The sequence below is a fragment of the Coregonus lavaretus genome, assembly GCF_964263955.1.
Source record: "Coregonus lavaretus genome assembly, chromosome: 39".
NCBI classification, from domain to species: Eukaryota; Metazoa; Chordata; class Actinopteri; order Salmoniformes; family Salmonidae; genus Coregonus; species Coregonus lavaretus.
In genome coordinates, this window is record NC_140026.1 from 15,159,689 (window position 1) to 15,175,413 (window position 15,725).

The window sequence follows — 15,725 nt, forward strand, 5'->3', positions numbered from 1 at the left end:
ATGGTGTCGTTTTCTCACGGTTAGTCTCGTGAAATAGAAATATACTGTAACCACTTCAGATTTTTTTTAGCGTGTGATATTGTTTCAAAATGCCCTGTTGCACAAAAACAAATGGACTGAGCTCGACCACAACTTCCCCCCCGCTCTACTGTGGCTTTCTTTGCAACACTACGTCATCACCTCAAACCACTAACTTCAGCCCTGCTCAACCTACATGCTTTTTACTGACTGAGCAGTCAGACGTCCGGTAAAAAGAATCTTGCTGTGTCCGTTTGTATACCTGTTGCTGTGATGATGGGAGGCAGATTCCCAGTTCTTTCAGCTCTTCCTCTGTGGGTGAGCTTTGGCAGTGCTGGTGAGTCGAGTTTAATACTACAACCTCTGATGTTTGGTATTGACCTTGGTTATGAAATTGTTGTATGTCTGTGGGATTAACATGATGAGAAATTAGCAAAACAGTTTTCGGTTAGTGTAATTGTAAATACATTTAGTCCCCCACTGGAATAAATATTTTTAAATATAGTTAATGATGTATCATGGTTAAGTCCCATGGTTGAGATCAGATCTCATGGGCGAGTCCAGAGCATATGTTGGTCTTCAGTAAAAATATTGGAAAATGTAATCTGTTTGGAACTCATTGAACTGTTATTTGGTAATATTAATTATTGACCGTTTAGTTGATACCCTGTAACGACATGTTTCAATAGTTGTTATTGAAGTGGGTAACGTTCATTTTTCCTTCCTGTAAATCATAGCTGTTTCTACTGTCTAAATGGTTTTGCCCATTGTAAGTCGCTTTGGATAAAAGCGTCTGCTAAATGGCATATTAATTAATAATTAATAATTGTTTTATTCATAGATTCTTTTTTGATAAGCCAGAGTTTGGAGCAAATTATGTAATTTTATATACAGTTGAAGTTGGAAGTTTACATACAGTGAGGGGAAAAAGTTTTTGATCCCCTGCTGATTTTGTACGTTTGCGCACTGACAAAGAAATTATCAGTCTATAATTTTAATGGTAGGTTTATTTGAACAGTGAGAGACAGAATAACAACCAAAAAATCCAGAAAAACGCATGTCAAAAATGTTATAAATTGATTTGCATTTTAATGAGGGGAAATAAGTATTTGACCCCCTCAATCAGAAATATTTCTGGCTCCCAGGTGTCTTTTATACTGGTAACGAGCTGAGATTAGGAGCACACTCTTAAAGGGTGTGCTTCTAATCTCAGTTTGTTACCTGTATAAAAGACACCTGTCCACAGAAGCAATCAATCAATCAGATTCCAAACTCTCCACCATGGCCAAGACCAAAGAGCTCTCCAAGGATGTCAGGGACAAGATTGTAGACCTACACAAGGCTGGAATGGGCTACAAGACCATCGCCAAGCAGCTTGGTGACAACAGTTGGTGCGATTATTCGCAAATGGAAGAAACACTAAAGACCTGTCAATCTCCCTCGGCCTGGGCCTCCATGCAAGATCTCACCTCGTGGAGTTGCAATGATCATGAGAACGGTGAGGAATCAGCCCAGAACTACACGGGAGGATCTTGTCAATGATCTCAAGGCAGCTGGGACCATAGTCACCAGGAAAACAATTGGTAACACACTACGCCGTGAAGGACTGAAATCCTGCAGCGCCCGCAAGGTCCCCCTGCTCAAGAAAGCACATATACAGGCCCGTCTGAAGTTTGCCAATGAACATCTGAATGATTCAGAGGAGAACTGGGTGAAAGTGTTGTGGTCAGCTGAGACCAAAATCGAACTCTTTGGCATCAACTCAACTCGCCGTGTTTGAAGGAGGAGGAATGCTGCCTATGACCCCAAGAACACCATCCCCACCGTCAAACATGGAGGTGGAAACATTATGCTTTGGGGGTGTTTTTCTGGTAAGGGGACTTCCCTCAGCCAGGGCATTGAAAATGGGTTGTGGATGGGTATTCCAGCATGACAATGACCCAAAACACACAGCCAAGTCAACAAAAGAGTGGCTCAAGAAGAAGCACATTAAGGTCCTGGAGTGGCCTAGCCAGTCTCCAGACCTTAATCCCATAGAAAATCTGTGGAGGGAGCTGAAGGTTCGAGTTGCCAAACGTCAGGCTCGAAACCTTAATGACTTGGAGAAGATCTGCAAAGAGGAGTGGGACAAAATCCCTCCTGAGATGTGTGCAAACCTGGTGGCCAACTACAAGAAACGTCTGACCTCTGTGATTGCCAACAAGGGTTTTGCCACCAAGTACTAAGTCGTGTTTTGCAGAGGGGTCAAATACTTATTTCCCCCATTAAAATGCAAATTAATTAATAACATTTTTGACATTAGTTTTTCTGTTTTTTTTGTTATTCTGTCTCTCACTGTTCAAATAAACCTACCAAAGCCTACCATCAGTAACACACTACGCCACCAGGGACTCAAATCCTGCAGTGCCAGACGTGTCCCCCTGCTTAAGCCAGTACATGTCCAGGCCCGTCTGAAGTTTGCTAGAGTGCATTTGGATGATCCAGAAGAGGATTGGGAGAATGTCATATGGTCAGAAAATATAACTTTTTGGTAAAAACTCAACTCGTCGTGTTTGGAGGACAAAGAATGCTGAGTTGCATCCAAAGAACACCATACCTACTGTGAAGCATGGGGGTGGAAACATCATGCTTTGGGGCTGTTTTTCTGCAAAGGGACCAGGACGACTGATCCGTGTAAAGCAAAGAATGAATGGGGCCATGTATCGTGAGATTTCGAGTGAAAACCTCCTTCCATCAGCAAGGGCATTGAAGATGAAACGTGGCTGGGTCTTTCAGCATGACAATGATCCCAAACACACCGCCCGGGCAACGAAGGAGTGGCTTCGTAAGAAGCATTTCAAGGTCCTGGAGTGGCCTAGCCAGTCTCCAGATCTCAACCCCATAGAAAATCTTTGGAGGGAGTTGAAAGTCCGTGTTGCCCAGCGACAGCCCCAAAACATCACTGCTCTAGAGGAGATCTGCATGGAGGAATGGGCCAAAATACCAGCAACAGTGTGTGAAAACCTTGTGAAGACTTACAGAAACGTTTGACCTGTGTCATTGCCAACAAAGGGTATATAACAAAGTATTGAGAAACTTTTGTTATTGACCACATACTCTTTTTCCACCATAATTTGCAAATAAATTCATTAAAAATCCTACAATGTGATTTTCTGGATTTATTTTTCTCATTTTGTCTGTCATAGTTGACGTGTACCTATGATGAAAATTACAGGCCTCTCTCATCTTTTTAAGTGGGAGAACTTGCACAATTGGTGGCTGACTAAATACTTTTTTCCCCCACTGTATATAGACTCAATTCTACGTATAGTTCAGGGCCATTTCTGTGAAAGCAGAAGTGAAGCCGTGGCCACATCGGTCCTCTTTTTAACACTTGTAAAAATTATAGCATTATGTGTAACAATGTCAGCACACTAACTACATGGCCCTAACTACCTACCAGAACCCCCCCCCCCCCCCCCCCCCTCACACACACACACACACACGGTAAACACATTTTTTTTCACAGCATCAGTGTATGGTTTAAGTTAATATATTCACATGTAGCTATAGCTGTTTCATCACAGATATGAGGAAAGGAAATCAAAATAGATTCTAGGTTATTAACCACATCACCCTGGTCCCCCCTCACACACACACACCAAAGACAGAAAAAAATATAAAATGATCAAATTGTTCAAGTGAAAACTGAGACACTTTTCATGAGAATGTGATGACATTAAACTAGCCTTTGTCCTCATTTATTTAATTTAACTTTTATTTTGACAGGAAGTCAATGCTGAGACCAACAACAATTTCCCAGATGAAACCTGTATAGCACCACGACACACATCAAAATACAATGAAGACATTACGTGACATTCATATACACATTAAAATACACGTTATTATACACAAAAAGCAAAACACAATCATAAAAAACACACATTATTCAGTAAAAAGGTCCCCTATCAACAGTCTGAAATGCCCTAGAGGCACTAATTATAAAAAATTTAAAGTGTATTGTAGATCATTCCACAAGGTGTAAAACAACCTAATAGCAGATCTACCCAACTCAGTGGAGATGGAAGGGATCTCCACACTTAGCCATCCCTGAGCCTGGGTCCAGTAGCCTGTACATCTATAGCTTAACAATGGGGTAAGGTATTGCAGAAGTTTATGCAAGAGGGCTTTATAGACAAAAAGAGCGCAATGCACCGATCTACAAGGAGGGCCAGCCCACATTCTGATACAAAATGCAATGATGTGTACTGCATGGTTTCCCAAACTCGGTCCTGGTGCCCCCATTGGTGCACATTTTGTTTTTTGCCCTAGCACTACACAGCTGATTCAAATAATCAAAGCTTGATGATGAGTGTGTTATTTGAATCAGCTGTGTAGTGCTAGGGCAAAAACCAAAACGTGCACCCAGATGGGGGGGTGTACTGAACCTATCGCCCGTAATAAAGCACAGTGCACAATGGGAAACTGCACCTTTTTTTCTTGTGTATTATATACACTCAGTATAACAAACATTAGGAACACCTACTACCATACCCCGTTCAAAGGCACTTCAATCTTTTGTCTTGCCCATTCACCCTCTGAATGGTACACAGACACAATCCATGTCTCAATTGTCTCTAGGCTGAAAAATCCTTCTTTAACCTGTCTCCTCCACTTCATCTACACTGATTGAAGTGGATTTGAACGGGGTATGGTATTAGGATTAACCTGGTCAGCCTATGTCATGTTTTGTATACTCAGTGTATATTTCCTCACTATGATGTTGGAATAGGCTAATACTGCGAAAATGTGAAAATTATTATAGAGCCCTTTTAGTGTAAGAGCTGTTTGAAAAGACCGCCTGAAATTTCAGCTTGTTTTGGTGGGATGGAGCTTTGGCCTGCCTGGTGACATCATCAAGCGCTAAATTAGTTAATAGACCAATAAGAAAGACAGTTCCAAATCTCCCTGCCAATAACAGCTAGTTTTCAGTTTTCCTCTCCCCATTCAGACCACTCCCAGACAGTCCTAGCAACATTCTTGCTTGAGAAATTGCCCATTGCTAAGAAGCTATTATTTTTGTCAATTTTAATTGAAAACAATCACTGTAAGGTACTTAATTGTTACCCTTTAACTAACTCATCAACACGGTTTTTGAAAAATAGCTTTTTGTCAATCCAGATGTCCAGATATTTATAGGCGGGGACATGATCAATGAGGGCACCATCTGAAGTACAGCACATATGCATAAATCATCAGATACATTTTTACGTGAATTGGAAAATAACATATCCTTGGTTTTACCTGCATTAAGGACCAATTTCAGTTCAACAAAGGCTTTCTGCAGGGCAGTGAAGGTGAAAGTCATCTGCACACAGGTGAAAGTTATTATAATTCTATATATATTTTTATAGATAAACCAATATTGTTACTGTAAATAGTGAAAAGAACCAGACCAAGAATCGATCCCTTTATGTCCAGAAAACCTGATTTAACACCATCAGTAAATTCACACAGTGTTCTGTCCTTTAAATAATTTTCAAACCCGCTACATGCAGCCTGGTCCAGGCCAATTGATGAAAGCCTCTTAATAAGCAATGAGTGGTCCACAGTATCGAAGGCTTTAGACAGGTCAATAAAAAGGGCCACACAGTGTTTCTTCTTATCCAAACAACTAAAACCTGACTGGTGTACATTTAGAATACATTTTGTAGAATGTATTATACAAGAGACAAAATTCACAAATTCTACAGCACAACGGCAGAGCCATGTCTTAACTTTTAAACTAATAATGACTCAATAAGCCAAAGTCTGGAAGTTGTGGGCGGAGCTAGAAAGTTGGCCGTCAGAAGTATTACAATGTAAACATACTTTTAATCCGTCTGTCTATATATGGGGGTGTAGTGAGATACCCAATGACCTGGACGATTCTCTTCTCATCACTTATCTTGAAAAAGCGTAGGCTAAAAACATGGAAATCAATCAATCTGTCATCATTAACACAATGGAAAAATCTAATGATTTATTATTGAAATATTGAAAAACGAATTGATACAATTTAAGGCCAAGTGGCAAACAATAATGCAGGCACTGGGGATGGGGATTGTGAGTATGTGGGTCTGAGCAGATGATATGTAGTCAGTGGTGGAAAAAGTACCCAACTGACATACTTGAGTAAAAGTAATGATACCTTAATAGAAAATGACTCAAGTAAAAGTGAAAGTCACCCAGTAAAACACTACTTGAGAAAAAGTCTAAGTTAAAGTAAGTATACAGTGAGGGAAAAAGGTATTTGATCCCCTGCTGATTTTGTACGTTTGCCCACTGACAAAGAAATGATCAGTCTATAATTTTAATGGTAGGTTTATTTGAACAGTGAGAGACAGAATAACAACAAAAAAATCCTGAAAAACGCATGTCAAAAATGTTATAAATTGATTTGCATTTTAATGAGGGAAATAAGTATTTGACCCCCTCTCAATCAGAAAGATTTCTGGCTCCCAGGTGTCTTTTATACAGGTAACTCTTAAAGGGAGTGCTCCTAATCTCAGTTTGTTACCTGTATAAAAGACACCTGTCTAGAGAAGCAAGCAATCAATCAGATTCCAAACTCTCCACCATGGCCAAGACCAAAGAGCTCTCCAAGGATGTCAGGGACAAGATTGTAGACCTACACAAGGCTGGAATGGGCTACAAGACCATCGCACAGTTGGTGCGATTATTCGCAAACGGAAGAAACACAAAAGAACTATCAATTTCCCTCGGCCTGGGGCTCCATGCAAGATCTGACCTTGTGGAGTTGCAATGATCATGAGAACGGTGAGGAATCAGCCCAGAACTACACGGGAGGATCTTGTCAATGATCTCAAGGCAGCTGGGACCATAGTCACCAAGAAAACAATTAGTAACACACTACGCCGTGAAGGACTGAAATCCTGCAGCGCCCGCAAGGTCCCCCTGCTCACGAAAGCACATATACAGGCCCATCTGAAGTTTGCCAATTAATATCTGAATGATTCAGAGGAGAACTGGGTGAAAGTGTTGTGGTCATATGAGACCAGAAACGAGCTCTTTGGCATCAACTCAACTCGCCGTGTTTGGAGGAGGAGGAATGCTGCCTATGACCCCAAGAACACCATCCCCACCGTCAAACATGGAGGTGGAAATATTATGCTTTGGGGGTGTTTTTCTGTTAAGGGGACAGGACAACATCACCGCATCAAAGGGATGATGGACGGGGCCATGTACCGTCAAATCTTGGGTGAGAACCTCCTTCCCTCAGCCAGGGCATTGAAAATGAGTCGTGGATGGATATTCCAGCATGACAATGACCCAAAACACACGGCCAAGGCAACAAAGGAGTGGCTCAAGAAGAGCACATTAAGGTCCTGGAGTGGCCTAGCCAGTCTCCAGACCTTAATCCCATAGAAAATCTGTGGAGGGAGCTGAAGGTTTGAGTAGCCAAACGTCAGGCTCGAAACCTTAATGACTTGGAGAAGATCTGCAAAGAGGAGTGGGACAAAATCTCTCCTGAGATGTGTGCAAACCTGGTGGCCAACTACAAGAAACGTCTGACCTCTGTGATTGCCAACAAGGGTCATGTTTTGCAGAGGGGTCAAATACTTATTTCCCTCATTAAAATGGAAATCAATTTAGAACATTCTTGACATGCGTTTTTCTGGATTTGTTTGTTGTTATTCTGTCGCTCACTGTTCAAATAAACCTACCATAAAAATATAGACTGATCATGTCTTTGTCAGTGGGCAAACGTACAAAATCAGCAGGGGATCAAATACTTTTTTCCCTCACTGTAAATCATTTCAAATTCCTTACATAAAGCAAACCAGACTGCACCATTTTCTTGTTTTTTTTGCCAGGGGCACACTCCAACACTCATAAATAATTTACAAACTAAGCATATGTGTTTAGTGAGTCTGCCAGATCAGATAAGTGTGTGAGTTGGACCAATTTCCTGTTCTTCTAAGCAACCAGAATGTAATGAGTACTTTTGAGTGTCAGGGAAAATGCATGGAGTAAAAGGTACATTATTTTCTTTAGGAATGTAGTGGAGTAAAAGTAAAAGTAGTCAAAAATATAAATAGTAAAGTAAAGTACAGATACCCCCAAAAACTACTTTCAAGTATTTTTGCTTAAGTACTCTACACCACTGGATATAGTCATTGTTTGTGTGCATCTGTTAGTTGTTGTTCGTATGTATAAGTTTGTATATGGAGCAGAGAAAAAAAACAGGAAAAAAACACCAAGAATTCTAGAATATTTGCTTGACAAGAGAGTTTGGAAATAGGCCGATAATTGTTATGTTTCACGGGTCACCACCTTTGTGAAACGGTAGTATATGGGCCGCCTTCCAGACGCTAAGGATGGTACGAGAAATAATTGTAAGGGAAGAAATATGTGTTACAGCTTCTGCAATCAGAGGAGCAGAAAGCTGCACCAAGAAAGGATCAAGCAAATCAGCACCGTTTTTTTTTTTTTATCAATCTTGCGCAAGCCGTCTTGTACATCACAAGAACAAAGTTGTGGAAATGAAAACAAAGGTTCACTAGAAGTTGACGGATCTTCCATCGAGCCAACTGGAGACTGAGAGAGGGGCAGGCAGTTGACTGGATGACCAGGGTCGGTTATTTCAAATAAAAAATCTGCCGAGATTAAATGCTGATTAAAAGCATCACATCAAATGTTTCTCAGTAAGGATGAGTCTCACACAACTTGCTTAGGCAGGGAAGGAAATTAATTTCCTTGCTTCAGTGCATTAACTGTTTTCCAAAATGTAGATGGATCACCAGCGGAGTCTAAGATATAACTTAGAAAGTAGCTAGATTTAGCTTTCTTGATTGAGGAAGTGCATCTATTTCTCAATTCCCTGAAAAACTGCCAATCAGCTACAGACAGTTTTTCTAGCCATGGCCCAGGCTGGATTTCCCATCATAACAACATCTGACATTTCTTTAGAAAACCAAGGATTTGTTCTATTTTTTACTGTAATGTGTTTAAAGGGAGAGTGTTTGTCTGCCAGAGATAAACAAATAGATTAGAACAATTCTAGATCTAATTCAGGGTCAGGCATGCAGCGGATAGAGGAAAAGTCAGACTAATACATTCATGAAGAAAAACTTGTGGGGATTTCTTTTATGTCTCTTCATAATTATAAGAGGATCGGTGTTAATCTGTTTGGTATCTCTAATACACGCAATAGGACAATGATCACTTAGCTCATTAGCAAAGACACCACTGGACAAGTACTTGTCAGAATTAAGGTCAATCAGTGAAGAGTTGCTGGATTTTCTTTTCATTAGTCTGTGTGGGTTTTGCAATCAGTTGAGTCAGGTTAAAGTCAAGACAAATATTATTTAAGTGGTCTGAGTCCAGGGTAAGCCAATCTAAGTTAAAATCCCCTAAAACGAACAACTCAGATGACAGAAAAGTCTTTAAATACTCAGAAATGGACTCCCGAGTGGCGCAGCAGTCTAAGGCACTGCATCTCAGTGCTTGAGGTGTCACTACAGACCCCCTGGTTCGATTCCAGGCTGTATCACAACCGGCCGTGATTGGGAGTCCCATAGGGCGGCGCACAATTGGCCCAGCGTCGTCCGGGTTTGGCCGGTGTAGGCCATCATTGTAAATAAGAATTTGTTCTTAACTGACTTGCCTAGTTAAATAAAATAAAAATAAAAAATAGCACCAACAGCGGGGGCTGGTAAATCCCTGCAACAGATACATGTTTATTTTTGTCTTATGCCCACATCTATAACCAAAACCTATATTTTTGGGGGGGATAGTGATATTTAGAGAAGATGATGCCACAAGAGTTGATTTCACATACAGTGGGGAGAACAAGTATTTGATACACTGCCGATTTTGCAGGTTTTCCTACTTAGAAAGCATGTAGAGGTCTGTAATTTTTATCATAGGTGCTCTTCAACTGTGAGAGACGGAATCTAAAACAAAAATCCAGAAAATCACATTGTATGATTTTTTAATAATTAATTTGCATTTTATTGCATGACATAAGTATTTGATCACCTACCAACCAGTAAGAATTCCGGCTCTCACAGAGCTGTTAGTTTTTCTTTAAGAAGCCCTCCTGTTCTCCACTCATAACCTGTATTAACTGCACCTGTTTGAACTCATTACCTGTATAAAAGACACCTGTCCACACACTCAATCAAACAGACTCCAACCTCTCCACAATGGCCAAGACTAGAGAGCTGTGTAAGGACATCAGGGATAAAATTATAGACCTGCACAAGGCTGGGATGGGCTACAGGACAATAGGCAAGCAGCTTGGTGAGAAGGCAACAACTGTTGGCGCAATTATTAGAAAATGGAAGAAGTTCAAGATGACGGTCAATCACCCTCGGTCTGGGGCTCCATGCAAGATCTCACCTCGTGGGGCATCAATGATCATGAGGAAGGTGAGGGATCAGCCCAGAACTACACAGCAGTACCTGGTCAATGACCTGAAGAGAGCTGGGACCACAGTCTCAAAGAAAACCATTAGTAACACACTACGCCGTCATGGATTAAAATCCTGCAGCGCATGCAAGGTCACCCTGCTCAAGCCAGCGCATGTCCAGGCCCGTCTGAAGTTTGCCAATGGCCATCTGGATGATCCAGAGGAGGAAAGGGAGAAGGTCATGTGGTCTGATGAGACAAAAAAATAGATTTTGGTCTAAACTCCACTCGCCGTGTTTGGAGGAAGAAGAAGGATGAGTACAACCCCAAGAACACCATCCCAACCGTGAAGCATGGAGGTGGAAACATCATTCTTTGGGGATGCTTTTCTGCAAAGGGGACAGGACGACTGCACCGTATTGAGGGGAGGATGGATGGGGCCATGTATCGCGAGATCTTGGCCAACAACCTCCTTCCCTCAGTAAGAGCATTGAAGATGGGTCGTGGCTGGGTCTTCCAGCATGACAACGACCCGAAACACACAGCCAGGGCAACTAAGGAGTGGCTCCGTAAGAAGCATCTCAAGGTCCTGGAGTGGCCTAGCCAGTCTCCAGACCTGAACCCAATAGAAAATCTTTGAAGGGAGCTGAAAGTCCGTATTGCCCAGCGACAGCCCCGAAACCTGAAGGATCTGGAAAAGGTCTGTATGGAGGAGTGGGAAAAAATCCCTGCTGCAGTGTGTGCAAACCTGGTCAAGACCTACAGGAAACATATGATCTCTGTAATTGCAAACAAAGGTTTCTGTACCAAATATTAAGTTCTGCTTTTCTGATGTATCAAATACTTATGTCATGCAATAAAATGCAAATTAATTACTTAAAAATCATACAATGTGATTTTCTGGATTTTTGTTTTAGATTCCGTCTCTCACAATTGAAGTGTACCTATGATAAAAATTACAGACCTCTACATGCTTTGTAAGTAGGAAAACCTGCAAAATCGGCAGTGTATCAAATACTTGTTCTCCCCACTGTATATAGCCACTCCTATAAGATTAGGGCATCCGCTTTGCTGACAAATTTGTAGGCTATGACGATGATCAAAGCCTACTTGTCAGTACAGAATGATATATTAGCCAAGATCCTTTTTGACATGGTGTGGATAGGAGTAGGTAGGTAACAGCCAAACAGGTAATGGAGGATAACCTTGAGATCTGCATGATATACTGAGGTTACTGGTGGTCACTTGCAATAACTGTGATATTTTGCCTATAAATAGCAATTGTTCTCCTTTGTCCTCAGCGGCCATGGGTGAGTCTCAGATCTGCTATATCCTGGACGGTATCTTGTTTCTGTACGGTATCATCCTCACCGTGCTCTACTGTAGGCTCAAGGTACAGCTGCATTTCAGTCCCTCTCTTTCCCTTCCTCCCTAAATTATCTTTGATCTCTTTCTTGCTATACCCACTCTCAGAGGGTCTCTACCAATTCACACCTGTATAATACACACTTGTGCATGTGTGAAATAGGACAAATATAAGCAACCACTTAATTATTATTATTATACCCTATCCAATAGCCACGACAACTGTAACTGGCATTTCATGTACAGTGAGGGAAAAAAGTATTCGATCCCCTGCTGATTTTGTACGTTTGCCCACTGACAAAGAAATGATCAGTCTATCATTTTAATGGTAGGTTTATTTGAACAGTGAGAGACAGAATAACAACAACAAAATCCAGAAAAACGCATGTCAAAAATGTTTTAAATTTATTTGCATTTTAATGAGGGAAATAAGTATTTGACCCCTTTGCTAAACATAACTTAGTACTTGGTGGCAAAACCCTTGTTGGCAATCACAGAGGTCAGACGTTTCTTGTAGTTGGCCACCAGGTTTGCACACATCTCAGGAGGGATTTTGTCAACTCCTCTTTGCAGATCTTCTCCAAGTCATTAAGGTTTCGAGCCTGACGTTTGGCTACTCAAACCTTCAGCTCCCTCCACAGATTTTCTATGGGATTAAGGTCTGGAGACTGGCTAGGCCACTCCAGGACCTTAATGTGCTCTTCTTGAGCCACTCCTTTGTTGCCTTGGCCATGTGTTTTGGGTCATTGTCATGCTGGAATACCCAACCACGACCCATTTTCAATGCCCTGGCTGAGGGAAGGAGGTTCTCACCCAAGATTTGACGGTACATGGCCCCGTCCATCGTCCCTGTGATGCAGTGAAGTTGTCCTGTCCCCTTAGCAGAAAAACACCCCCAAAGCATAATGTTTCCACCTCCATGTTTGATGGTGGGGATGGTGTTATTGGGATCATAGACAGCATTCCTCCTCCTCCAAACACAGCGAGATGAGTTGATGCCAAAGAGCTCCATGTTGGTCTTATCTGACCACAACACTTTCACCCAGTTCTCCTCTGAATCATTCAGATGTTCATTGGCAAACATCAGATGGGCATGTATTTGTGCATTCTTGAGCAGGGGGACCTTGCGGGCGCTGCAGGATTTCAGTCCTTCACGGCGTAGTGTGTTACCAATTGTTTTCTTGGTGACTATGATCCCAGCTGCCTTGAGATCAATGTCAAGATCCTCCTGTGTAGTTCTGGGCTGATTCCTCACCGTTCTCATGATCATTGCAACTCCACAAGGTGAGATCTTGCATGGAGCCCAAGGCTGAGGGAGATTGACAGTTATTTTGTGTTTCTTCCATTTGCGAATAATCGCACCAACTGTTGTCACCTTCTCACCAAGCTGCTTGGCGATGGTCTTGTAGCCCATTCCAGCCTTGTGTAGGTCTACAATCTTGTCCCTGACATCCTTGGAGAGCTCTTTGGTCTTGGCCATGGTGGAGAGTTTGGAATCTGATTGATTGATTGCTTCTGTGGACAGGTGTCTTTTATACAGGTAACAAGCTGAGATTAGGAGCACTCCCTTTAAGAGTGTGCTCCTAATCTCAGCTCGTTACCTGTATAATAGACACCTGGGATCCAGAAATCTTTCTGATTGAGAGGGGGTCAAATACTTATTTCCCTCATTAAAATGCAAATCAATGTAGAACATTTTTGACATGCGTCTTTCTGGATTTCTTTTGTTGTTATTCTGTCTCTCACTGTTCAAATAAACCTACCATTAAAATTATAGACTGATCATTTCTTTGTCAGTGGGCAAACGTACAAAATCAGCAGGGGATCAAATACTTTTTCCCTCACTGTAGATCTGAAAGATTTTAGATCAGTCTTTATACCTATATACAATACAGTATGACCATGGTAGTAGCTCCACCTTGTCCTCTGAATGGTTAGGTGGAAATGTCAACATATTGCTTATACTGATCCTACCCATCCAATCCTTTCAGATCTAAGTGCCTAAAGTCCCTGAGGCTAGGGGGTTGTTTTAGTTTCCTCTCTCTATCTCTACCAAGTTCTTACCCCATCTATCTCTCAACACTCAGTTCACCCCACAGATGTCTCCGGTGACTGATACAGGGGCTGCGACAGAAAAGCCAGCGGTGAGAAACACACTGTAACATGATCTACATCCAACTCCATTAAACTAGACCCCATGACACCCAGACACCCAGATACATAGAAACTAGACCCTGCAGCCAAATCGATGTAACGTGATATATGCTCCAATCCATTTATTTAGTCCTGTATAACACAGACAGACAAATCTACTGCCCTACAGCTTTACAGTGGGTTGAGGGCAGAAGGGGGTTTCCAGACGAACATTAAACCTAATAGCTAATCTCTCACACGCTTCCTAAAAGAAATGCAATACACACACACACACACACACACACAGTCAAAGTCACAGTCACACACACAGTCCCAGTCCCACACACATCCAAGCGTATCCTGTTTCAAGATGTTGTGAATGTCTACACTTAAAAACAGTTGGGTTGGTAAATGAATAGGGTAGAAAGTATAAAAGGAAGTCACATGAATAGTGATTTATTAAAGTTCCTCTGTGTGTTTGTGTTTTTTCGAATTCCTCTTTAACGCCGACACAGAAAGCGGAGGAGGGTATCTATACGGTGAGTTGATGGTGATGATGATGATGATGGTGATAATGATGATGGTGATAATGTGATGATGATGGTGAAGATGATCTTAGTCAATGTGTGGAGTTTCAATTGTAGGGCCTTGCTTAATGATATATTTACTCTCTCTCTTTCTCTCTCTCTTTTCTCTATGTCAGGGTCTGACCCCTCATACTGCGGATACCTATGAGACCATCGGTCAGAAGAAAAGATTGAAGTAGTACAGGATGAAGAGTTGAAGAAATCATCTGTCAAATCATTTTTGTCTCTCCAAGCCTTTCCCAGGCCTCTTATGTCTTTTATTTAACATAGCTTTTAACGTTTTGAGAGAAAATGTATACATTTTTTAACATTTATTTGCATTTCATATGTGAAAGCCTCCTTTGTATGTTGTGGTATGTGTAGTAAGAGAGAGAAATGTGAGAATATCAAAAGAGGGAAGTTGAGCTGTGGGTAAAAATGTCCCACTTTTGACAGTGTATGTCTTCTTTGTATCTTACTTATACAATTCTTTTGTTGTTGATTTAGCTTGAGATTGATGTTTTTAGTATTTTCAAAACTTCTCAAGTATGTTTTTATATAGATCAATATACCGTTTTATCAAATAATATACTGCTTTTTAACTCTTGAGATTTGTGTTCTGGGTGTACTTCTATGGTGCTTTTATAATAAATTCTAATAAAATATCAAAATGATGGGTCTGTGGTATCGTCCTCTTCTTTCTCACACAGTTTCTCATAGCTATTTCAGAGGCTGATTTCCGTTACACCAATGTCGTGACAACTGATCATAGCCACCGACCACACACTGTCCGACTCACATCCTGTGCGCACTGCAGAAAACCATTGTGGTGGTGAGGGCGGGATTTATCTGCATAGCCTAATGCAATGTCTGATGCCGTTAACAAGCAATGACGCTGTAACAGCTACTATGGCCTCACTTAACTGAAAGGAGAAAACAGTGAAAACATTGCAAAACATATATGGTAACAGTTTATTAAGTTGCTCTTGTACCTGTGTAATAGCGTATGTAATATAATTACACTAGCTACAACCTTCTACATTCACATAGCTTACTTACATTCATTCATTACACACCATAGAAAAACAGGACGACAGCTGACCTAAACATGACCTGAACATGCAAACTCAAAAAGATGTCGAATTATGAAACATGTCTTGGCAACTGTACTGGATAACAAAATAGGGCATAGGCAGTGACATTAAATCAAAATCTCACATTTCAACTTTTGAATGATGCTCCTAA

At 41.3% G+C, this 15,725-nt stretch overlaps 1 protein-coding gene across 1 annotated transcript; it reads left to right on the plus strand.

The window, feature by feature from the left end:
* Positions 1-70: 70 nt before the first annotated feature.
* Positions 71-15,154, plus strand: LOC311112771 (high affinity immunoglobulin epsilon receptor subunit gamma-like). Its single transcript, XM_084155911.1, has 5 exons — positions 71-355; positions 11,718-11,809; positions 13,869-13,925; positions 14,430-14,453; positions 14,618-15,154. Exons 1-5 carry the CDS (start codon positions 292-294, stop codon positions 14,678-14,680), a joined length of 300 nt encoding a protein of 99 aa, XP_084012037.1. The 5' UTR covers positions 71-291; the 3' UTR covers positions 14,681-15,154.
* The last annotated feature ends 571 nt before the right edge of the window (positions 15,155-15,725 follow it).

Bases quoted from the DNA above. Each gene is read 5' to 3' on its own strand.
- LOC311112771 (XM_084155911.1), top strand. From the start codon at position 292: ATGATGGGAGGCAGATTCCCAGTTCTTTCAGCTCTTCCTCTGTGGGTG. The intron at 356-11,717 runs GTGAGTCGAGTT...CTTTGTCCTCAG, and splicing joins GGTGAGCTTTGGCAGTGCTG to CGGCCATGGGTGAGTCTCAG. The intron at 11,810-13,868 runs GTACAGCTGCAT...CTCAACACTCAG, and splicing joins TGCTCTACTGTAGGCTCAAG to TTCACCCCACAGATGTCTCC.